Source organism: Mytilus californianus, unplaced genomic scaffold, assembly GCF_021869535.1.
Source record: "Mytilus californianus isolate M0D057914Y unplaced genomic scaffold, xbMytCali1.0.p SCAF_79, whole genome shotgun sequence".
Lineage (NCBI taxonomy): Eukaryota > Metazoa > Mollusca > Bivalvia > Mytilida > Mytilidae > Mytilus > Mytilus californianus.
The window spans coordinates 351,814-377,357 of record NW_026262733.1 but is presented as its reverse complement, the minus strand read 5'-3'; the positions used below and the strand labels follow the sequence as shown (position 1 = coordinate 377,357).

At 34.2% G+C, this 25,544-nt stretch overlaps 1 protein-coding gene and 1 long non-coding RNA gene across 12 annotated transcripts in view; one reads left to right on the top strand and one right to left on the bottom strand.

Moving 5' to 3' along the window:
* The window catches only part of LOC127710425 (uncharacterized), a 37,907-nt gene extending 32,166 nt beyond the window's left edge, over positions 1 to 5,741 (bottom strand). The window contains exons 1-5 of one of the 5 annotated variants that reach the window (XR_007986188.1): positions 5,660 to 5,741; positions 2,565 to 2,603; positions 2,330 to 2,369; positions 1,526 to 1,558; positions 1,070 to 1,110 (exon numbers count right to left, since the gene is read on the bottom strand). This is a non-coding gene — a long non-coding RNA (uncharacterized LOC127710425). Of the gene's footprint in view, positions 1 to 1,069; positions 1,111 to 1,525; positions 1,559 to 2,329; positions 2,370 to 2,564; positions 2,604 to 4,132; positions 4,215 to 5,659 lie in introns of those variants that run through there. The other 4 variants (XR_007986186.1, XR_007986187.1, XR_007986189.1 and 1 more) reach the window with 4 other exon arrangements.
* LOC127710423 (FK506-binding protein 5-like) overlaps positions 1 to 13,872 on the top strand; it is a 48,208-nt gene extending 34,336 nt beyond the window's left edge. The window contains exons 7-14 of one of the 7 annotated variants that reach the window (XM_052216247.1): positions 11,163 to 11,198; positions 11,291 to 11,407; positions 11,520 to 11,555; positions 11,826 to 11,885; positions 12,005 to 12,061; positions 12,542 to 12,631; positions 13,073 to 13,253; positions 13,613 to 13,872. In XM_052216247.1, the coding sequence (XP_052072207.1) occupies positions 11,163 to 11,198; positions 11,291 to 11,407; positions 11,520 to 11,555; positions 11,826 to 11,885; positions 12,005 to 12,061; positions 12,542 to 12,631; positions 13,073 to 13,253; positions 13,613 to 13,661 (626 nt within the window). In that variant the 3' untranslated portion in view covers positions 13,662 to 13,872. Of the gene's footprint in view, positions 1 to 11,162; positions 11,199 to 11,290; positions 11,408 to 11,519; positions 11,556 to 11,825; positions 11,886 to 12,004; positions 12,062 to 12,541; positions 12,632 to 13,072; positions 13,254 to 13,612 lie in introns of those variants that run through there. The other 6 variants (XM_052216250.1, XM_052216249.1, XM_052216251.1 and 3 more) reach the window with 6 other exon arrangements.
* The last annotated feature ends 11,672 nt before the right edge of the window (positions 13,873 to 25,544 follow it).

Genomic DNA, 25,544 nt, shown 5'->3' with positions numbered 1-25,544 from the left:
TAGCAGTAATATGAAAGACAAAGTACGGAAATAAAAATGAAAATTTGCCATTTGAAAGTACAAGGACAGGTAACCGCTTTGAATGTCAACTACTTAAAAAAGAATGTTTTTATATGCATGATCATTATTCAAATTTTTAAATTTCATTCATTGTTTGCAATGTAATTAGTCACGTGAGATTTTAAAATCTTTTGAATGAACATAAGTGTGCGTAACTCTGTTGCAGGTAAAAACCTTATAAAACTGTTCAAATTAAATGCAACAGAAGAATACAGCTGTTCAAGAGTCATAATTCCATTAAGTGAAAACAAATCCGGGTAACAAACTAAAACAGAAAGAAACACATCAACTACAAGAGGAAAACAAAAAGTGATATCAAATGAGCATGTTTGAATACTTAAAACGTTTCATAACGTTACAGACTGCAGCACGTACAGAATAATGTCAATTAACTTTCGGATATATTAAAGACAATTATTTGGCCTTTTCGTTAACACCAGTATCATACTTATATTCCTTTTTTTTTAAATTAAGCCCAAAAAAACAGTTATCGGACATACTCCTTTATTTGCAGATATTATTTCTCTATAAAATTAGTTGTTGTATGAAAAAAGATACATTAGCTATTTTACATTTTGTTTTAAATTTCTTTCCTGAAATCTCCTCCTCTTTATTTTCTGAAGAAAAAAGAAAAGGAGTGTATAAATATGCTAAATTGTGTTTCAAAACTTCTGGTAATTGTACAAAGAAACTATGAACTTGTAGCACAATGAATCTGATGCTAATAAATTGGTTTTGGAAACAATTTATTAACAGTTCTTGACATATTCCTTTTCTTCTTTGCATTTATGCATTGATACAAAAGATGACTCAAGATGTCTTTAGGGATAACAAATATATACATCTATAACAGAGGAGTTGGATTATTCCTCTGGTAAGATCGATCTTGTACTAGTTAAAAATATTTTTCTTAATCATCAATATTTACGTAGAATTTTTTTCAATTGAGAGAAACATATATAAGTCTTGATTTGAAAACAGATACGACCACAGATTATTAAAAACAGTGTTTACCTCTTTCTTTTGCTTCCTTCTGTTTGGTTAGTTTTCCTAAAATAAGCAAGTTTAAATCCTGACTTAGTACAGGCATTTTCTTATGTAGAAAATGGTGGATTTAACCTGGTTTTAAAGCTAGCTAAACCTCTCACTTGTATGACAGTATAAATTAGATCGTTTTAGTTCAGTGTCCCGAAGTATTGTAGAATCGTATTGTTTTACTTCATTCATTTAACATAATATTCTACTCAGTGGCGATCAATTCATAGACATATAACATTGAAAGTATTATGACCTTTCTCATTTAGATTTCTTTATATTGTTGTCATTATTTTTTCAAGCTCTTGGTACATACATTATATGTATATGTTGTTTTGAATAAAAGGCAAGAAAAAGAATTTTTAAAACTCACATAAATGTCACACAATATTACTCTGGTTCTAGAATTATTAAATATTAATTAACTTACTTTCAACAAACATTTTCAGGTCTGTAACTGTTGCTGAAAGAAATGTGAAAGGTTTTACTAGTACTCTTAGGTTTTTACCCATTTCATGTAACAAGATGAATCAAAAATGCGATTATATACGTGACCATGCAACACTCAATATTTTACACGACTCAATCAGATAAATGACACAAGTAACTTCATTTTTTGAAAATGCCGCCAAAATTAATAACATCATACAACTGTCTTTCTTAATATTAATACCGAAATATCAGCTCTTTTCGTATGGTCTGTATGACACCACAAGAAGTTTTGACAACAAATCTGAATACGACTTTAGAAATGATTTCTGCGATCAGAAATATTAAAATCATATTCTTTTCCACATTATACTATATGTAAACAGGTGGATGGATGAACAGATCATATCATAAATCGCGTTAAAGCTGTTATATGAAGTTCTAGTAATATTAAGATTTGAAACAAGTTTAATTATCTTACTTTTAGTTTTAAAGACTGAACTTACTACGTAAGTGGTACTATCTTCGTTGTAGGGCCTTTATTTTTTCCTTTGGCATATTTTGGTTATAAAAAGGACCTTGTATATTCAGTGCACAAACATGGCAATGTTGACAGACACATAAAATATAGGGAATTTTGCGCAATCTGCTTTCTTGTGGTGTAGTTTTTATATTGTGAAGGTAGTCAATAAAGTAATGAAACATCGAAATCGTCCCTATAGAAACCAATTGCAGATCGTTTTGTCCAGATAAATGGGATTTTCTCCAGAACAAGCATATGTTACAATAATGCAAACAATTCTACCTATATGTTGTTCTCTTATTTCATTCTTCAGATCTTGGCCCTGAAAGAAATCAAATAGAATTAGTTACAATTAAAACAACAAGTCATATTGGAATACTAATCCTACACTGAACTATTAAATTGACGTGAATAGCCACATAATATTCACTTTAATTAATAACAGTGTAACTCAAGTCATATAGGAAAGTCTATGTAATAAGTATCAACAGATCCAGTAATATATAAATATACCTACCAACTCTTCAAATTTTGCTTTAATCCAAGATTCCATGTTCTGAAAAAAGAAAGAGTAGTTTAATTGAATATTTAGGATACGATTAGGTTTACAAAAAAATAAATATTTGAAGACACTCCACCAATATTTGTTTAAGTGAAACGGTATGTAGTAAACTAAAAATGCCTTTAGTTTGTACACCATATTCAAATTCATGATCACCATGTAATGTAAACTTCCTTGTTTTAAGTCGTAATTCTTTACTTAAAATTTGCAGTTTCCTTAATCTGTTGACAGTTCTCGGTTCGTAGTTTTCATGACAATGTGTAGATTTTGAAGTTGTCGTCAACAAGATTAAAACGACAATAAAAAGTAAAATCACAAAAATACTGAACTCCGAGGAAAATTCAAAAAGGAAAGTCCCCAATCAAATGGCAAAATCAAAAAAACAAACACATCAAACGAATGGATAACAACTGTCATATTCCTGACTTGGTACAGGCATTTTCTTATGTAGAAAATGGTGGATTGAACCTGGTTTTATAGCTAGCTAAACCTATCACTTGTATGACATTTGTGTGCTTTGCCTGTTTAATTTCATTGATTCATATGTCCTGGAATATGTTTGTCAAAATCAAAAACAAAAATTATAGTTGTCAAACTTCTGTCAGCGTCCTTCTCGTCATCATAATCTACACCTCCGGACGCAAGATTTACGGATAGCGTCACGATAAAGTGTTTTACACTTTTTTACATACTTTGGACTTATTCTTGATAGTAATTTATGGAAGTACTGAAAAATGACAAAACAATTTTAGTACTGAAAAATGATAAAAAACGTTAGTACTGAACATGAGAGAAATTTTCAATAATGAAAAATGACTAACAATTTCAGTATTGATAAATGAGTGAAATTTCTAATATTTAGAAATGACTGAAATTTTCAGTACAGCAAAATGACTGAAATTTTCAGTAATGAAAAACAACTTTTTCCAAACATTACTGAAAATATGCACATAATTATTTGTACTGAAAAGCTATAGGTAATACATGTACTGATTGATGATATGTTTTACCAGTACTGTATATTAAGTGGCATTAAAAGTACATGTAAACGCTATGTAAATTCCTGGTAGTGTATTTATTTTTGAGAACATGTGACAACAATACCAAAACAGGGTATGGACGTGCATCACTGCATAATTTGTTCTAAAGCAATTCGTAAACAATGTCCTTACAAAGAAGTCAATAAAATATTGACAAAGAATTTCCTTTCATGACCTACAACTCAAAATCACCAAACACCAAACCAAATATAAAATCATTCGTTTTCAAGGGAACCAAGAAAATATTTATGTAAAATTTTCCTTGTGGATACAGTGGTTGAATTTTAAAATATCGGCTAACAGGAAGTTCATGCATATCAGATCAAAAAAATGCTTCATGTAAAATATGTAAAATTTTCAAATTTAAAACAGTTTTGTCGTGAGGCATTTTTTAAAGGTAATAAAACATTAATTCAAATAATCTATTATTAAAGAGTTCAATGAAAACAATGGTAGTCATAAGAGTAGTAAAAATTTACTGACCTGATATCAATAAGACTTCGTACCGATTGATCTTCCTCCTTCTTTCTATCGTTTTAAATGATCGACCTTCCTCCTTCCATTTATGACGTTTGACATTCTTCCTCCTTCCTTTTTGACGTAAAGGGAAGGAAGGAAGGAGGAATGTATTCTATCAAGAGTAAGGATGAAGGTGTGTCGCACCAAGAGGAAGGCGGAAGGTCTGCGGCGAGAAGCGGAAGGAGGAATATGTGTTGTGATAAGAGGAAGGAGGAAGGTATGTGGTAACAAGACGAAGAAGGAAAAAGGAAGGAGGAAGGTGTGTTTTAAAAGAAAAAGGAAGGATGAAGGTGTGTTATAGGAAAAGGAAGGAGGAAGGTGTGTTTTAAAAGAAAAAGGAAGGAGGAAGGTGTATTTTAGCTTCCGCTTGTTACCGCATGCCTTGATTCTTCCTCATCCTTCCTCTTGTTACCAAACACCATCCTCCTTCCTTTTGACCTTTGACATCTTCCTTCTTCCTTCCCTTTACGTCAGAAAAGGAAGGAGGAAGAATGTAAAACGTCATCAATGGAAGGAGGAAGGTCTATCGTTTAAAACTATAGCACGAAGAGGGATATACAATCGGCACGAAGTCTTATACAATATCAGGTTAGTTAATATTTACTACTCGTGTGACTACCATTTTATTGAACATCTAAGAAATGAAGAATCTAAATACATGTCTTTTTTTTTCTTTTTTTTTTTTGTAAAACACCAACGTTCTGCTATAAAAGAAATTTACAGCGGTTCCATAACGATTTTAAACAAGAAAATACTAGTATATGCAAAATATATACCTAATATTAACTGTACTGTGATACTTTATGGTATATTTCGTCGAAATTCATTTATATATTCTTAAAAAAATAATGTAAAACGTCATAAATGGAAGGAGGAAGGTCCATCGTTTAAAACTATAGCATTACTGAAAATATGCACATAATTATTTGTACTGAAAAGCTATAGGTAATACATGTACTGATTGATGATATGTTTTACCAGTACTGTATATTTAGTGGCATTAAAAGTACATGTAAACGCTATGTAAATTCCTGGTAGTGTATTTATTTTTGAGAACATGTGACAACAATACCAAAACAGGGTATGGACGTGCATCACTGCATAATTTGTTCTAAAGCAATTCGTAAACAATGTCCTTACAAAGAAGTCAATAAAATATTGACAAAGAATTTCCTTTCATGACCTACAACTCAAAATCACCAAACACCAAACCAAATATAAAATCATTCGTTTTCAAGGGAACCAAGAAAATATTTATGTAAAATTTTCCTTGTGGATACAGTGGTTGAATTTTAAAATATCGGCTAACAGGAAGTTGATGCATATCAGATCAAAAAAATGCTTTATGTAAAATATGTAAAATTTTCAAATTTAAAACAGTTTTGTCGTGAGGCATTTTTTAAAGGTAATAAAACATTAATTCAAATAATATATTATTAAAGAGTTCAATGAAAACAATGGTAGTCATAAGAGTAGTAAAAATTTACTGACCTGATATCAATAAGACTTCGTACCGATTGATCTTCCTCCTTCTTTCTATCGTTTTAAATGATCGACCTTCCTCCTTCCATTTATGACGTTTGACATTCTTCCTCCTTCCTTTCTGACGTAAAGGGAAGGAAGGAAGGAGGAATGTATTCTATCAAGAGTAAGGATGAAGGTGTGTCGCACCAAGAGGAAGGCGGAAGGTCTGCGGCGAGAAGCGGAAGGAGGAATATGTGTTGTGATAAGAGGAAGGAGGAAGGTATGTGGTAACAAGACGAAGAAGGAAAAAGGAAGGAGGAAGGTGTGTTTTAAAAGAAAAAGGAAGGATGAAGGTGTGTTATAGGAAAAGGAAGGAGGAAGGTGTGTTTTAAAAGAAAAAGGAAGGAGGAAGGTGTATTTTAGCTTCCGCTTGTTATCGCATGCCTTGATTCTTCCTCATCCTTCCTCTTGTTACCAAACACCATCCTCCTTCCTTTTGACCTTTGACATCTTCCTTCTTCCTTCCCTTTACGTCAGAAAAGGAAGGAGGAAGAATGTAAAACGTCATCAATGGAAGGAGGAAGGTCTATCATTTAAAACTATAGCACGAAGAGGGATATACAATCGGCACGAAGTCTTATACAATATCAGGTTAGTTAATATTTACTACTCGTGTGACTACCATTTTATTGAACATCTAAGAAATGAAGAATCTAAATACATGTCTTTTTTTTTTCTTTTTTTTTGTAAAACACCAACGTTCTGCTATAAAAGAAATTTACAGCGGTTCCATAACGATTTTAAACAAGAAAATACTAGTATATGCAAAATATATACCTAATATTAACTGTACTGTGATACTTTATGGTATATTTCGTCGAAATTCATTTATATATTCTTAAAAAAATAATGTAAAACGTCATAAATGGAAGGAGGAAGGTCCATCGTTTAAAACTATAGCACGAAGGAGATATACAATCGGCACGAAGTCTTATACAATATCAGGTTAGTTAATATTTACTCCTCGTATGACTACCATTTTATTGAACAATTAAGAAATGAAGAATCTGATTACAAATTGTTCCTTCTTTCTCTTGTTGCTACACATTCCTTCTTATGTAAATATTATCGCTTCAACTGTCAGTTGAAGATGAGTGTACGACACTGACTGGCTGTCAAGCCCTCGTACGGTCGGTATTTGTTTTCTTTACGCGTACTTTATACTTAAAAATTAGTGGTATAAAATAAAATGATCTACTACTGTTTTACTACTTGTATGACTACCATTGTTGTCATTGAACACTTAAACAATGAATGTTTGAATTAATGCTTTATTTCTTTTGGGAAACACAAAACAAAATGCTATAAAAGAAGTGTTCATTGTGATGTAGACATTTTGTACCCTATATTGAAAAAGCGGAATGTATTCTTTTTTTATAAAAATAGTTGTTGACTATGCAAACATCAAATATTCATTGCCTTTTTTCTAAAAGACATTTTCAACGCATGTGATTTACTAAATGCACTGTAACAATGCATATGCAGAAGATCTTAAGAAAATCAGAATTTGGACTCTTATTGTTTTCTCTCGCCAAAACGATTTGGAGCTTTCAATTAGCAAAACCTCTAGCAAAATTAGATGATTTGCAAATATCATACCTGTCTGTTTGTCCGCCTATCAGATTTAGTAGACTTGTATACATATGTTTTCTTTATCAATAATTAGCAGGACTACAAATCCAATTTTACAGTTGAATTTTAACTATGACATGTATTAAATACTTCATGTTCAAATAACCGTATCTATGACATTATTTTTTACACTTATATTCCTTGTTTTTTTTTCCAGAAATGGATAACTGGATGAAAATACAAATGACTCAAATGGTAAGTCGAAGGAGAGAATAAATCTGTAAAAATGATAAGAGTTATTCAGTAGTATGTACTCATTTGATATTGTGGACGCAAATGCAAACTATAATTTAATCATGGTAATAGAATATAAGATAAAATGACAAAATATAAGACAGTTGGATCATTTAAAGGCAGATAAACTGAAAGGAGAAATAAAAAAAATAGGTACTGATTATATAACAAAATAATCGATCTTAGCGTGTTTTTTAGAAATATTTGACCTATAATGATTGGACAGAAATTTAATTCAGTAATGTGTTCACTTCGGCTACTTTCTGTACTAAATTATAATCTGTATTGCTTGACACTTGGGTCTGTCCGTTCTGCTGAAAGTTTTTCTTAAAAAACAAATTAATTTGATTGGGGACTTTCCTTTTTGAATTTTCCTCGGAGTTCAGTATTTTTGTGATTTTACTTTTTAATCTTTTAATGTAGGTATGCAACTTTATTTCCAGTTTTGTATTTTAATTATGAAATGCACATTACCATTTGTACAATATACATATCATTCAAATCAAAATAAGATGAAATAACAAAATAAAACACAGTTTTATTACTTTCAGACAGATGAATTAAAGGCGGAAATAAGAAATGGGAACATAGAACTGAAAGCATTGTTTAACAGCTTTAAGGCGGATAAATTGAAAGCAGAAGTAACGAAAGGGAACATGGAATTGAAAGCAGAAGTAACGAAAGGGAACATGGAATTGAGAGCAATGATTACAGATCTTATAGACGGTAAATGTTTGTCTTTTTGTATCGCTAAACACAGTCACAACTGTATTCATTTCTTACCGTTTTGTTGGGAAATAGATCTGTGATAAAAATGTCGATATCAAGTTGTATAGAGAATCCACAACTCAACAGGCTATTGCTCAGAAGTTCACTGTTGTTAGAAATTAACAATATAATATAATTTGTTAATTGCTTATGTTGTTGATATCAAAGCTGTTTTTGTGTTTGATAATATTGCTTATGTTTTTAAACAGCAAATACTAAAAGTGAGAGCAGCGGGCAAAAAGACAGCACACAGAGGGCTGACACAACATCAGATGAGGATGAAGATAGTCAATATATGCATTACCAAGGAAACACTAAACACGAACACAGTGAGGATGATGATGATGACGAAGATAGCAGTGATCATAGGGATGTTCATGATGATGAAGCTAAGGATGATAGGATTGATAACGATGATGTAGAAATAGAAAAAGAACAGAAACAGACAGATGGATCAGGTAAAATAGATAGTATTATATTTATCTACCTTTCATTGCTAAACTCTATCGTTATTTCTAAGCAAATTGAGAATGGAAACGGCGTATGCGTCAATGAGTCAACAACCCGACCAAAGAGCAGTAACAGCCCAAGGCCAACTAGTGGACTTCCCCAATGCGAGAAAATACAGCACTAGGAGGCAAGCTGTCCCATTAAACAAAAATGTGTCCTAGTTCAGTGAAAAAGGGCGTCACATTAAACTCCGAAACATATAGAAAAAAAAATCTGTAAAGGAAGGTTTGTAATCTCATATTTTCCCCATTAACTACTTATACTTACTATTACTACAGATTTTCAAGCTTACTAAAGAGAAATTAAGGTAATGATGACTTTAGAATTACAAAACATTTGATAAAACATATAACACATGATTTTGTTGAAGGAATCGTGGCAAAACATGTTTAATTTAAGACATTTAAAAACAATTGTACTGTTACAAAATGCCTTGGAATTGCCATACAGAACCATCTCAAGACAGAAAAAAAAGAAAAACTGTACAGGAGTGTTGGTCTTGATATAACTAGCCGTTATTTATTTGTTCCTTAGAGTTTTTTTTAAAATACGACCAAAAATGAACAATGAAACAAATAAGTTTGTAAACACGATCCAATATGAATGGAAATGTCGCACAAGGATCACAATCGTTGGCGGATTTTTACGTGAGTGCAATATATGGTAAGAAAAAATAGGTAAATAAATCATCATTATTTTTTGTCAGACACTATGATTGTTAAAGGCGAGAAATGGTTTACCCCAAGAAGAACACCATCTCAACCCAGTTCATCGAAGTCAAAGCTTAAACCTAAAGGTATGTATGTTACATAAGAAAAAAAACATATGCCACATCCATCTATACTACTAAAATAACAAGTTTCAATTTGATAGCGGACATGACATAAAAAAGACGAATCAAAGAAATCAACTTTATATATTACAAATATTGGACAATGGAGTTAATTAGAAATAATGCCATCCAAGGCCCTTATGTTGTCTATATACTGTATTACTTTTTTAACGTTTCGCTGAGAAATAGACCTGTGATAAAAATGTCGATATAAAGTTGTATAGAGAATCTACAACTCAACAGGCTATTGCTCAGAAGTTCACTGTTATTATAGAAATTAATAATATAATTTGTTAATTGCTTATGTTGTTGATATCGAAGCTGTTTTCGTGTTTGATAATATTGCTGATGTTTTTAAACAGCAAATACTAAAGGTGAGAGCAGCAGGCAAAAAGACAGCACACAGAGGGCTGACACAACATCAGATGAGGATGAAGATAGTCAATACATGCATTACCAAGGAAACACTAAACACGAACTCAGTGAGGATGATGATGATGACGAAGATAGCAGTGATCATAGGGATGTTCATGATGAGGAAGCTAAGGATGATAAGATTGATACCGATGATGTAGAAATAGAAAAAGAACAGAAACAGACAGATGGATCAGGTAAAATAGATAGTATTTTATATATCTACCTTTCATTGCTAAACTCTATCGTTATTTCCAAGTAAATTTAGAATGGAAACGGCGTATACGTCAAAGAGTCCACAACCCGACCAAAGAGCAGAAAGCAGCCCAAGGCCACCTATGGGACTTCCCCAAAGTGAGAAAATACAGCACTGGGAAGCAAGCTTGCCCATTAAACAAAAATGTGTCCTAGTTCAGTGAAAAAGGGCGTCACATTAAACTCCGAAACATATAGATGAACAAATTAAAAAAAAAAAATTCAAGACTAGCAAAAAACGTAGACTCCTAACTTGGGACAGGCGCAAATATGCGGCGGGGTCAACGTGTTTTGTAAGATCTCAACCCTCCTCCTCAACCTCTAGCCAATGCAAATAGCAATACGCACAGTAAAAACTCAGTTAGAAAGAATTTCGAGTCGGATGTCAGAATAGGTAAAAGAAGAAACTAAGCAAAATAATACACTAATTAACAAAGGAATACTAGCAGTTACTGATACGCCAGCTTCAGATCTCAAGTTAAATGACTGAAAAATTAGGGTGAGGGTTAGGGTTTGAGTTAGGGTTATGTCTTCAACATATGACAATCAAGTACAATCCCCCCCCTTTTAGGGGTTTAGTAGAATACCATTCTTAAACATATGTGAAAAACACAACCTGTAACATGCTAACAACTGTTTTGAGAATAAATGTGGCTATTACCGATGATGAAATTGAGTAAATGTTTTGACTAGTTTGTGATATCGAAAACCCTGGTGTAATAAATTTTCAGTTATACATAGATTTGTTTCGTTAAAATCAAATACGTTGTTACATACACGAGCGAATCGAATTCATTAGTTGGTCAACATTCGTTCTTTTTTCAGACACAGTATGTTTTGAAGAACAGGTTCGGGAGAAAGGTGTGTATATCAAATGTAATTCCTTATTATACTTTTCACCTTTACCTTCAAGATATATATTTTATTGAACTATTCTACTTTACTTTCAACAGTGATTGAAATGCTGTGTGTGGAACCAATAAATGTGACACCTTCTTCAAAGCATACCTTTTCTCCAAAACAGAACAGTCCACCAGAGCCAATACTCCCAGCCCAAGGGAAGCCAAAAAGTAAGGATATATTTTTAATCTACTGTTTACGTGCATGCATTGCGTTTTGAATTGTATGTGATGGGTAGATAGCAATATAGAAAAAAAACATTTTCTGTTGGGTTTTTTTCAGGAAAAAGCTTGACACAGGTGTTTGAAGAACTGCAAAGTACGTATAATTTTAAAAGCTTATAAATTTTCAAACAATATATATACGATTATATGGTCAGAATGTAAAAGTTAAGAAAACCGAAATGTGCATAATCACATGATAAAGTGCAATCGTGTGGATAAATGGTACAGCTTAACATTTTCATGATTTATTGATTTAAGACATTCTAAATTACTATTTCTGCAATAAATTGGGTAAAACTGATAATTGATCATTGCATTTGCAAATGACGATTTCCGATAACTAATTTCCAAATTTTCTTTACAGAGTCACACAAATTACAGAAATTTCAAGAAAAGGAACAGTCCAACACATCCAAACCAATTGGTAAGTAAAACAAACAAGAGCATTTTGTACAAATTCTGTAAGCAACTCATTTATTCATTCTGTCAATATCTTATGATGATTTTAAAAATGAAATTATTAACAAAATTATTTTTTTTTAGTTCCGCAGACCAAACACAGCCTTCGTAAAACAGAAAAGAAAAAATCTGTAAAGGAAGGTTTGTAATCTTATATTTTCCCTGTTAACTACTTATAGTTACTATTACTAAAGACTTTCAAGTTTACTAAAGGGAAATTAAGGTAATGATGACTTTAGAATTACAAAACCTTCGATTAAACATATAACACATGATTTTGTTGAAGGAATCGTGGCAAAAAACATGTTTAATTTAAGACATTTAAAAACAATTGTACTGTTAAAAAATGCCTTGGAATTGCCATACAGAACCATCTCAAGACAGAAAAAAAGAAAAACTGTACAGGATTGTTGGTCTTGATATAACTAGCCGTTATTTATTTGTTCCTTAAAGTTTTTTAAAATACGACCAAAAATGAACAATGAAACAAATAAGTTTGTAAACACGATCCAATATGAATGGAAATGTCGCACGAGGATCACAATTGTTAGCGGATTTTTACGTGAGTGCAATATAAGATAAGAAAAAATCAGTAAATGAATCATCATTATTTTTTGTCAGACACTATGATTGTTAAAGGCGAGAAATGGTTTACCCCAAGAAGAACACCATCTCAAACCAGTTCATTGAAGTCAAACTTTAAACCTAAAGGTTTGTATGTTACATACCAATAAAAAACATATGCCACATCCATCTATACTACTAAAATAACAAGTTTCAATTTGATAGCGGGCATGACGTAATAAAGACGAATGAAAAAAAATATACACGGGTCATAACCTTTACTTCATTTTAGATAGGAGTTGAAACTACTACATGTACTCATTGACCAAACAAATATATCTACAAATAGTTTCCAGTTATAGTAAGAAAATCAGGACGTATTTAAATAGATTAATTTTGAAAGCAGAGGAAATTGTGCACCTTATAATCAGCATGGCTCGATCAAATGTCAATACGAATACACACAACTAGGCTGAAAATAAAACGCAGGTACTTTATGTCGCGGAAGTGATTTTTGTATATATTAATTTGATTTGCGTACAGTTGCTATCATACATGATCTTGATTCCCATTTTACTTTTATTTCAGGACATTTCACAGATGAACAATCAAAATACATTATAAAGTACAATAACAATTGCAATCCAACCTGGTCGTCAGCCGATTTTGTAATGCGAAACTTAAAAATGGCTGGTGAGCACTTGTACATTTGGATGGAGGACGAATTTTCAGTGCAGCAACTGAAAGATAAAGTGAAGAACTTGAAAAGGTATGTTTTATGCTAAAATGTAGAAGTATATGTGTCAAAGTAAACAATTGCTTCAATTCTATTTTTTTACAGTTTTTAAATTTAATTCAATTACATACGTTATTGATAAATGTTATGGAATTGTAATTGTGTACTACATGTGTAACAATTTTCCGTAAAACAACTGAAAGAAAAAGTCAAACACTTGAAAAAGTATGTTTTATACTAAAATATAGAAATATATGTGTCAATATTATTTTGCTTCATTTGTATCTTTACCTGTTTTCAACATTAAATTCAATTGACTACATTATTGATAAATGTTATGCAATTTGTTATATGTGTACTACATTTGTAACAATTTATATCTATTTTTTCAGGGCAGAGGAAAAGAAGGAGAGGAGAAGTGTGATAAGTCCAAAATGTTGAGCGAAGATTTTACTCTCCGGCAAGACCATAGTGAAAATAAATCAGTTTTGTTAAAATATTTTGTAGTACATACTATTTTGCTTTTTTTTGCGATGCCGCACTGTTTGTGTTGTACAATGGAAAATAGGGCAATGTGTGTTACCTTAAAACAGATGATGACAAAATATAGTCCAATATCTATGTTTGAAAAAATTACCTATATGTAAATATACTAGCTTTTTGGTTCTCAATTAATACCGGGTCAAGAACACATTAAAATATACTTTACCTTATCTGCAAAGGGTAGATTACTACACGATACAATACATTGACGAACGAACCACACATTCTCTTAAAAAAACCTGAATGTGTTTCTGTTCTGTAAGAGTTACTTGCAATTTAATATCCAAAAAGGGTTTTTTTAACGACCTTGACAACCCTGGAAGGTTTTTCAATATCCGTTTCCCTATTATCGTTTTTATACTGCGGACCTTCCTTCTTCAATGTATGACGTTTGACACTCTTTCTCTTGCTTTTTCTGACGTAAAATCATCCCCCATCCATCTGTCAATGCACAGCTTCCTCCTTTGCCTTTGTGTTAGCCCTATCACAGAAAGGAAGGAGGAGGTATTTACTATAATGTAAACATATAGATACAGCCTGATATTTCGACCCGATAAGGTCTTCCTCATAGAATATTGCGTTACAAACAAAGACACGAATATATAAATTACACATTCTACTATATTATATTTCAAAACACACACTTTTATTTATAATATAAGAATGCACTTCGAAATATTTCTATTTTTTTTTCAAAACATAACAACAATTTACAAATATACGAATAATAGTCATAGTATAACCACACAATAAAAGGCAAATTATTAAAAAACTCAAATATGGTAAACACTCAAAAGGTAAAATGGTAAAGGCTTAATATTTTGACCCCGTAAGTTCTTTGTCAAGGGATATATACAGTAGATATATACAGGCTTGCTTGGATTTTGATTAAAATATCAAGACAAATATAATCAAAACATGTCGGGCTGATAAAAACAATACAGTATGAACAAAGTATGATAAGAGTACTAATCTTCATAACAAACAAACCGACAATTCAATAACAAGCTATTCAACATATATAGTAACATAATACAGCAGTATGTAATAGTCTAGTCGGAAAAAAGTTATCGTGCGGAAAGCATTAGTCGTCCCGAAACTACGGAAACAACTCATTTTGAAGATTGAAAGAAACAATGCATCTGCACAAACAAGTCAATTTGAAGATTGTGCAATACTTTTCGGAAAGTGCGGCTGTACACTTCAGTGATACCAATAAGGTCCCGTCCTCTAGATCGCCTTTTTAGCTTTTCGGAACAGTTAAATATAAGAAACTATCTCTATTCGAATCCATTCTACACCTGTTTGAACATTGAAGTCAAAGGCAAACTGTACTTAGCAATTTTTTGCGAAAAAAAGAAGTTCTGCCTAACCATAACTCTAACCCCTATATTTTCATACACCAGCCATATCACAACCATATTATATCCTTCCATCTATGTCTATACCCCAAATTTGTCTATAAATCTAACCCAAATCCTATCCTAAAAAGAAACCCTAACCAAAACCCAAACCTTAACCCTAACCCAAACCCCAAATTTGTCAAAATCGTTATTTTGACAGGCCTTACTTTATCTTGGAACGGATAAGTCTAGGGGGGTAACCGATTTGATTTTCGTATTAAATTTTTCACGAACTTCTCAAAAATCACTAGATTTTGTCTCAGTTTTAAGAGATCCATTTCTAGGTATCTATCATAATATATAAAAGAGAAGTAATAAACACCAGAAAAAATGTATGCATGTATTTATGTAGCAGATTCAACATGATAGAAATTTAAGAAGGATTGTACAGTTGCAATCAATAGGACACAGCTTTTGTTTATATTTGAAAGGTTGGTCTGGGTTCCTCCCAGACCTTGAAATATTTACAAATGCATTTTATTTACAGTATAGTCAACAAACATAACAGGTATCCTTCTCATCAAGGAGGGGTCCTTCACAGTAGGTCTCGGTTCTTTCCAACTCTTTCACAAATCGATTCGTGACCTTCAATGTTCTAAACTCCTCTTTCCTTCTCTTTCTATATGTTTCATAGCTACGCACTTTCACAACCCGGTTTAAGCTAAAACATTCAACACTTGACAATTTAATGGATCCATGTATTTCTCTTTGTCTGATTTCAAGAGCAACGTTCACTTTTTCTATATGTTTTCCCTCCATAATTTTCTAGTAAAATTGTATAAGATATTTTTCGTCGGCTGATATAATATCAAGCCTGAACTGAAAATCCCCAGGAAATTTCCAACTAGAGACAATATATTATACTCAAACAGCACAAACATAGTGATGATGCAAGTCAATTTTCATTATAGACTAATACTTATTTAGTTATGACGCAATATCTTCGGACCTTTTAATTGCAAAATTGTACTAAATAGACGGAACATATGTCAAAAGAAATATATTTTAAAAGTTTACCAGCTGTTTAGTTATTTCAATGCACAATTGCAGTTGAATTGCACATTTAAACTCCAAATTGTAACAAGAACTCAGAGATTGTGCTCTTGCAATAAACTTATATTTTTTTCTTTTTTTTTTTTGCCAAAATTGTGTAATTTTTTTTCGATCTTCCATCTGATTGACTGTCATAAGGTTGTTACTAAAATAATATTTAATAAAGGTTCGTTACATGTAGTCAGTTTTTTTCTTCAAAGTCATCAATTGTTCGATTGTAATTCTTAATTACTAGTTAGAATCTGGTCATCTGAAGCTTTTTAGATATATATCATTAAAGTCTTTTAGGCTAAATTGCTTTTTTGGCGGGAATCATAAAGTTTCAGTAACTAGAGTTCCCAAATTTAATTTAATTTCAAAACAAGCTTTATGAAATTAGCTGCAATTTCATGATTTTCCAATACATACATACATACATACATACATATATACATACATACATACATACATACATACATACATACATACATAAATACATACACTTGAAATTAAAAAATCGACACCAAAGGAGCAGTATTTTTGGACTAGCAAGCCTATGGTGAAGACCGCATGTCTTTATCTTTTGCAGTTTCGGAGTTGGGGTTATTGTCAGGGATAGGCTTCAATATCATACAAACGCTTCTTCAGTGAGGTCTGAAAGTGCGGCTGTACACTTCAGTGATTTTAATAAGGTCCCGTCCTCTAGATCGCCTTTTTAGCTTTTCGGAACAGTTAACTGTAAGAAACTATCTCTATTCGAATTCATTCTACACCTGTTTGAACATTGAAGTCAAAGGCACACTGTACTTAGCAATTTTTTGGGGGAAAAAAAAGTTCTGCCTAACCCTAACCCCTATATATACACCAGCCATATCACAACCAAAATATATCATTCCATCTATGGCTATATCTCAAAATTCTCTATAGACCTAACCCAAACACTAACCCTAACCCTAACCCTAACCCAAACAAAAACCTTAACCTTAAACCCCAAATTCGTTAAAATCGTTATTTTGAAGGCCTTACTTTATCTCTGAACGGGTAAGTCTAGGGGGTAACTGATTGGATTTTCGTATTAAGTTTTATCACGACATTCTCACAAATCACAGTTTGGGAGGGATTGGGGGTCAGGTTAGGGTTTTTGGTACTTTTCAAAGTCGATCTTTTCAAAATCTCAGTATGATCCTATGCTCCGATCGGCTTGAAATTAAAAAATCGACTCAAAGGGGCAGTATTTTTGGACCGCATGTCTTTATCTTTTGTAGTTTCGGAATTGGAGTTAATGTCCGGGTTAGGCTTCACTCTCACACAAACGCTTCTTCAGTGAGGTCGGAAAGTACGGCTGTAAACTTCAGTGATTTTAATAAGGTCCCGTCCTCTAGATCGCCTTTTTAGCTTTTCGGAACAGTTAACTGTAAGAAACTATCTCTATTCGAATCCATTCTACATCTGTTTAAACATTGGAGTCAAAGGCACGCTGTACTTAGCAATTTTTTGGGGAAAAAAGAAGTTCTGCCTAGCCCTTACCTCTATATATACACCAGCCATATCACAACCATAATATATTATTCCGTCTATTTCTATACCCCAAATTTGTCTATAGACCTTACCCAAACACTAACCCTAACCCTAACCCTAACTCAAACAAAAACCGTAACCATAACCCAAACCCCAAATTCGCTAAAATCGTTATTTTGAAGGCCTTACTTTATCTTAAAACGGGTAAGTCTAGGGGTTAACCGATTGGATTTTCGTATTAAGTTTTTTCACGAACCTCTCACAAATCACAGTTTGGGAGGGGTGGGGGTTCAGGTTAGGGTTTTTGGTACTTTTCAAAGTCGATCTTTTCAAAATCTCAGTATGATTCTATGCTCCGATCGGCTTGAAATTAAAAAAATAGACTCCGTTAGGGGCAGTACATTTTGACGAGCAAGCCTATGGTGCAGACCGCAAGTTTTTATCTTTTGTAGTTTCAGAGTTGGAGTTTATGTCGGGGTTGGGCTTCACTCTCACACAAACGCTTCTTCAGTGAGGTCGGAAAGTGCGGTTGTACACTTCATTGATTTTAATAAGGTCCCGTCCTTAAGATCGCCTTTTTAGCTTTTCGGAACAGTTAATTGTAAGAAACTATCTCTATTCGAATCCATTCTACACCTGTTTGAACATTGAAGTCAAAGGCACACTGTACTTAGCAATTTTTTGGGGAAAAAAGAAGTTCTGCCTAACCCTAACCCCTATATATTCACCAGCCATATCACAACCAAAATATATCATTCCATCTATGGCTATATCCCAAATTTGTCTATAGACCTAACCCAAACACTAACCCTAACCCTAACCCTAACCCAAACAAAAACCTTAACCCTAAACCCCAAATTCGTTAAATTCGTTATTTTGAAGGCCTTACTTTATCTTGGAACGGGTAAGTCTAGGGGGTAACTGATTGGATTTTCGTATTAAGTTTTATCACGAACTTCTCACAAATCACAGTTTGGGAGGGATGGGGGGTCAGGTTAGGGTTTTTGGTACTTTTCAAAGTCGATCTTTTCAAAATCTCAGTATGATCCTATGCTCCGATCGGCTTGAAATTAAAAAATCGACTCAAAGGGGCAGTATTTTTGGACCGCATGTCTTTATCTTTTGTAGTTTCGGAATTGGAGTTAATGTCCGGGTTAGGCTTCACTCTCACACAAACGCTTCTTCAGTGAGGTCGGAAAGTACGGCTGTAAACTTCAGTGATTTTAATAAGGTCCCGTCCTCTAGATCGCCTTTTTAGCTTTTCGGAACAGTTAACTGTAAGAAACTATCTCTATTCGAATCCATTCTACATCTGTTTAAACATTGGAGTCAAAGGCACGCTGTACTTAGCAATTTTTTGGGGAAAAAAGAAGTTCTGCCTAGCCCTTACCTCTATATATACACCAGCCATATCACAACCATAATATATTATTCCGTCTATTTCTATACCCCAAATTTGTCTATAGACCTTACCCAAACACTAACCCTAACCCTAACCCTAACTCAAACAAAAACCGTAACCATAACCCAAACCCCAAATTCGCTAAAATCGTTATTTTGAAGGCCTTACTTTATCTTAAAACGGGTAAGTCTAGGGGGTAACTGATTGGATTATCGTATTAAGTTTTATCACGAACTTCTCACAAATCACAGTTTGGGAGGGGTGGGGGGTCAGGTTAGGGTTTTTGGTACTTTTCAAAGTCGATCTTTTCAAAATTTCAGTATGAACCTATGCTCCAATCGGCTTGAAATTAAAAAATCGTCCCCATTAGGGACAGTACTTTTTGACGAACAAGCCTATGGTGATAACCGCAAGTTTTTATCTTTTGTAGTTTCGGAGTTGGGGTTAATGTCGGGGTTAGGCTTCACTCTTTTCAAAGTCAATCTTTTCCAAATCTTAACATGATCATGTGCTCCGATCGGATTGAAATTTAAAAATCGACCCCAAAGGGGCAGTATTTTTGGACCGCATGTCTTTATTTTTTGTAGTGTCGGAGTTGGAGTTAATGTCTGGGTTATTCTCCACTCTCACACAAACGCTTCTTCAGTGAGGTCGGAAGTGCGGCTGTACACTTCAGTGATTTTAATAAGGTCCCGTCCTCTAGATCGCCTTTTTAGTTTTTCGGAACAGTTAACTGTAAGAAACTATCTCTATTCGAATCCATTCTACACCTGTTTGAACATTAAAGTCAAAGGAACACTGTACTTAGTAATTTTTTTGGGGAAAAAAAAGTTCTGCCTAACCCTAACCCCTATATATACACCAACCATATCACAACCAAAATATATCATTCCATCTATAGCTTTATCCCAAATTTGTCTATAGACCTAACCCAAACACTAACCCTAACCCTAACCCTAACCCAAACAAAAACCTTAACCCTAAACCCCAAATTCGTTAAAATCGATATTTTGAAGGCCTTACTTTATCTTTGAACGGGTAAGTCTAGGGGGTAACTGATTGGATTTTCGTATTAAGTTTTTTCACGAATTTCTCACAAATCACAGTTTGGGAGGGGTGGGGGGTCAGGTTAGAGTTTTTGGTACTTTTCAAAGTCGATCTTTTCAAAATCTCAGTATGATCCTATGCTCCAATCGGCTTGAAATTAAAAAATCGACCCCGTTAGGGGCAGTACTTTTTGACGAACAAGTCTATATTGATAACCGCAAGTTTTTATCTTTTGTAGTTTCGAAGTTGGGGTTAATGTCGGGGTTAGGCTTCACTTTTTTCAAAGTCAATCTTTTCCAAATCTCAACATGATCCTGTGCTCCAATCGGCTTGAAATTAAAATATCGACCCCATTAGGGGCAGTATTTTTTGACGAACAAGCCTATGGTGATAACCGCAAGTTTTTATCTTTTGTAGTTTCGGAGTTGGTGTTAATGTAGGGGTTAGGCTTCACTCTTTTCAAAGTCGATCTTTTTTAAATCTCAACATGATCCAGTGCTCCGATAGGATTGAAACTAAAAAATCGACCCCAAAAGGGGCAGTATTTTTGGACCGTATGTCTTTATCTTTTGTCGTTTCGGAGTTGGAGTTAATGTCGGGGTTAGGCTTCACTCTCATACAAACGCTTCTTCAGTGAGGTCGGAAAGTGCGGCTGTACACTCAGTGATTTAAATAAGATCCTGTCTTTTAGATCGCCTTTTTAGCTTTTCGGAACAGTTAACTGTAAGAAACTATCTCAATTCGAATCCATTCTACACCTGTTTGAACATTGAAGTCAAAGGAACACTGTACTTAGTAATTTTTTTGGGGAAAAAAAAGTTCTGCCTAACCCTAACCCCTATATATACACCAACTATATCACAACCAAATTATATCATTCCATCTATAGCTATATCCCAAATGTGTCTATAGACCTAACCCAAACACTAACCCTAACCCTAACCCTAACCCAAACAAAAACCTTAACCCTAAACCCCAAATTCGTTAAAATCGTTATTTTGAAGGGCTTACTTTATCTTGGAACGGGTTAGTCTAGGGGTGTAACTGATTGGATTTTCGTATTAAGTTTTTTCACGAATTTCTCACAAATCACAGTTTGGGAGGGTTAGGGGTCAGCTTAGGGTTTTTTGGTACTTTTCAAAGTCGATCTTTTCAAAATCTCAGTATGATCCTATGCTCCAATCGGCTTGAAATTAAAAAATCGACCCCGTAAGGGGCAGTACTTTTTGACGAACAAGCAAATGGTGATAACCGCAAATTTTTATCTTTTGTAGTTTCGGAGTTGGTGTTAATGTCGGGGTTAGGCTTCACTCTTTTCAAAGTCGATCTTTTTTAAATCTCAACATGATCCAGTGCTCCGATAGGATTGAAATAAAAAAATCGACCCCAAAAGGGGCAGTATTTTTGGACCGCATGTGTTTATCTTTTGTAGTTTCGGAGTTGGAGTTAATGTCGGGGTTAGGCTTCACTCTCATACAAACGCTTCTTCAGTGAGTTCGGAAAGTGCGGCTGTACACTCAGTGATTTAAATAAGATCCCGTCTTTGAGATCGCCTTTTTAGCTTTTCGGAACAGTTAACTGTAAGAAACTATCTCAATTCGAATCCATTCTACACCTGTTTGAACATTGAAGTCAAAGGAACACTGTACTTAGTAATTTTTTTGGGGAAAAAAAAGTTCTGCCTAACCCTAACCCCTATATATACACCAACTATATCACAACCAAAATATATCATTCCATCTATAGCTATATCCCAAATGTGTCTATAGACCTAACCCAAACACTAACCCTAACCCTAACTCTAACCCAAACAAAAACCTTAACCCTAAACCCCAAATTCGTTAAAATCGTTATTTTGAAGGCCTTACTTTATCTTGGAACGGGTAAGTCTAGGGGGTAACTGATTGGATTTTCGTATTAAGTTTTTTCACGAACTTCTCACAAATCACAGTTTGGGAGGGGTGGGGGGTCAGGTTAGGGTTTTTGGTACTTTTCAAAGTCGCTCTTTTCAAAATCTCAGTATGATCCTATGCTCCAATCGGCTTGAAATTAAAAATCGACCCCGTTAGGAACAGTACTTTTTGACGAACAAGCCTATGGTGATAACTGCAAGTTTTTATCTTTTGTAGTTTCGGAGTTGGTGTTAATGTCGGGGTTAGGCTTCACTCTTTTCAAAGTCAATCTTTTCCATCTCTCAACATGATCCTGTGCTCTGATCGGATTGAAAATAAAAAATCGACCCCAAAATGGCAGTATTTTTGGACAGCATGTCTTTATTTTTTGTAGTTTCGGAGTTGGAGTTAATGTCGGGGTTGGGCTTCACTCTCACACAAACACTTCCTCAGTGAGGTCGGAAAGTGCGGCTGTACACGTCAGTGATTTTAGTAAGGTCCCGTCCTCTAGATCGCCTTTTTAGCTTTTCGGAACAGTTAAATGTAAGAAACTATCTCCATATGAATTCATTCTACACCTGTTTGAACATTGAAGTCAAAGGAACACTGTACTTAGTAATTTTTTTGGGAAAAAAAAATTCTGCCTAACCCTAACCCCTATATATACACCAACCATATCACAACCAAAATATATCATTCCATCTATGGCTATATCCCAAATTTGTCTATAGACCTAACCCAAACACTAACCCTAACCCTAACCCTAACCCAAACAAAAACCTAAACCCTAAACCCCAAATTCGTTAAAATCGTTATTTTGAAGGCCTTACTTTATCTTGGAACGGGTAAGTCTAGGGGGGTAACTGATTGGATTTTCGTATTAAGTTTTTTCACGAACTTCTCACAAATCACAGTTTGGGAGGGGTTGGGGGTCAGGTTAGGGATTTTGGTACTTTTTAAATTCGATCTTTTCAAAATCTCAGTATGATCCTATGCTCCAATCGACTTGAAATTAAAAAATCGACCCCATAAGTGGCAGTTCTTTTTGACGAACAAGCCTATGGTGATAACCGCAAGTTTTTATCTTTTGTAGTTTCGGAGTTGGTGTTAATGTCGGGGTTAGGCTTCACTCTTTTCAAAGTCGATCTTTTTTAAATCTCAACATGATCCAGTGCTCCGACAGGATTGAAATTAAAAAATCGACTCATAGGGGCAGTATTTTCAGACCGCATGTCTTTATTTTTTGTAGTTTCGGAGTTGGAGTTAATGTCGGGGTTAGGCTTCACTTTTTTCAAAGTCAATCTTTTCCAAATCTCAACATGATCCTGTGCTCCGATCGGATTGAAAATAAAAAATCGACCCCAAAATGGCAGTATTTTTGGACCGCATGTCTTTATTTTTTGTAGTTTCGGAGTTGGAGTTAATGTCGGGGTAGGGCTTCACTCTCACACAAACACTTCCTCAGTGAGGTCGGAAAGTGCGGCTGTACACGTCAGTGATTTTAGTAAGGTCCCGTCCTCTAGATCGCCCTTTTAGCTTTTCGGAACAGTTAAATGTAAGAAACTATCTCCATATGAATTCATACTACACCTGTTTGAACATTGAAGTCAAAGGAACACTGTACTTAGTAATTTTTTTGGGGAAAAAAAAGTTCTGCCTAACCCTAACCCCTATATATACACCAACTATATCACAACCAAAATATATCATTCCATCTATAGCTATATCCCAAATGTGTCTATAGACCTAACTCAAACACTAACCCTAACCCTAACTCTAACCCAAACAAAAACCTTAACCCTAAACCCCAAATTCGTTAAAATCGTTATTTTGAAGGCCTTACTTTATCTTGGAACGGGTAAGTCTAGGGGGGGTAACTGATTGGATTTTCGTATTAAGTTTTTTCACGAACTTCTCACAAATCACAGTTTGGGAGGGGTGGGGAGTCAGGTTAGGGTTTTTGGTACTTTTCAAAGTCGCTCTTTTCAAAATCTCAGTATGATCCTATGCTCCAATCGGCTTGAAATTAAAAATCGACCCCGTTAGGAACAGTACTTTTTGACGAACAAGCCTATGGTGATAACTGCAAGTTTTTATCTTTTGTAGTTTCGGAGTTGGTGTTAATGTCGGGGTTAGGCTTCACTCTTTTCAAAGTCAATCTTTTCCATCTCTCAACATGATCCTGTGCTCCGATCGGATTGAAAATAAAAAATCGACCCCAAAATGGCAGTATTTTTGGACCGCATGTCTTTATTTTTTGTAGTTTCGGAGTTGGAGTTAATGTCGGGGTTGGGCTTCACTCTCACACAAACACTTCCTCAGTGAGGTCGGAAAGTGCGGCTGTACACGTCAGTGATTTTAGTAAGGTCCCGTCCTCTAGATCGCCTTTTTAGCTTTTCGGAACAGTTAAATGTAAGAAACTATCTCCATATGAATTCATTCTACACCTGTTTGAACATTGAAGTCAAAGGAACACTGTACTTAGTAATTTTTTGGGGAAAAAAAAATTCTGCCTAACCCTAACCCCTATATATACACCAACCATATCACAACCAAAATATATCATTCCATCTATGGCTATATCCCAAATTTGTCTATAGACCTAACCCAAACACTAACCCTAACCCTAACCCTAACCCAAACAAAAACCTAAACCCTAAACCCCAAATTCGTTAAAATCGTTATTTTGAAGGCCTTACTTTATCTTGGAACGGGTAAGTCTAGGGGGGTAACTGATTGGATTTTCGTATTAAGTTTTTTCACGAACTTCTCACAAATCACAGTTTGGGAGGGGTTGGGGTTCAGGTTAGGGATTTTGGTACTTTTTAAAAGTCGATCTTTTCAAAATCTCAGTATGATCCTATGCTCCAATCGGCTTGAAATTAAAAAATCGACCCCATAAGTGGCAGTTCTTTTTGACGAACAAGCCTATGGTGATAACCGCAAGTTTTTATCTTTTGTAGTTTCGGAGTTGGTGTTAATGTCGGGGTTAGGCTTCACTCTTTTCAAAGTCGATCTTTTTTAAATCTCAACATGATCCAGTGCTCCGATAGGATTGAAATTAAAAAATCGACTCATAGGGGCAGTATTTTCAGACCGCATGTCTTTATTTTTTGTAGTTTCGGAGTTGGAGTTAATGTCGGGGTTAGGCTTCACTTTTTTCAAAGTCAATCTTTTCCAAATCTCAACATGATCCTGTGCTCCGATCGGATTGAAAATAAAAAATCGACCCCAAAATGGCAGTATTTTTGGACCGCATGTCTTTATTTTTTGTAGTTTCGGAGTTGGAGTTAATGTCGGGGTAGGGCTTCACTCTCACACAAACACTTCCTCAGTGAGGTCGGAAAGTGCGGCTGTACACGTCAGTGATTTTAGTAAGGTCCCGTCCTCTAGATCGCCCTTTTAGCTTTTCGGAACAGTTAAATGTAAGAAACTATCTCCATATGAATTCATACTACACCTGTTTGAACATTGAAGTCAAAGGAAC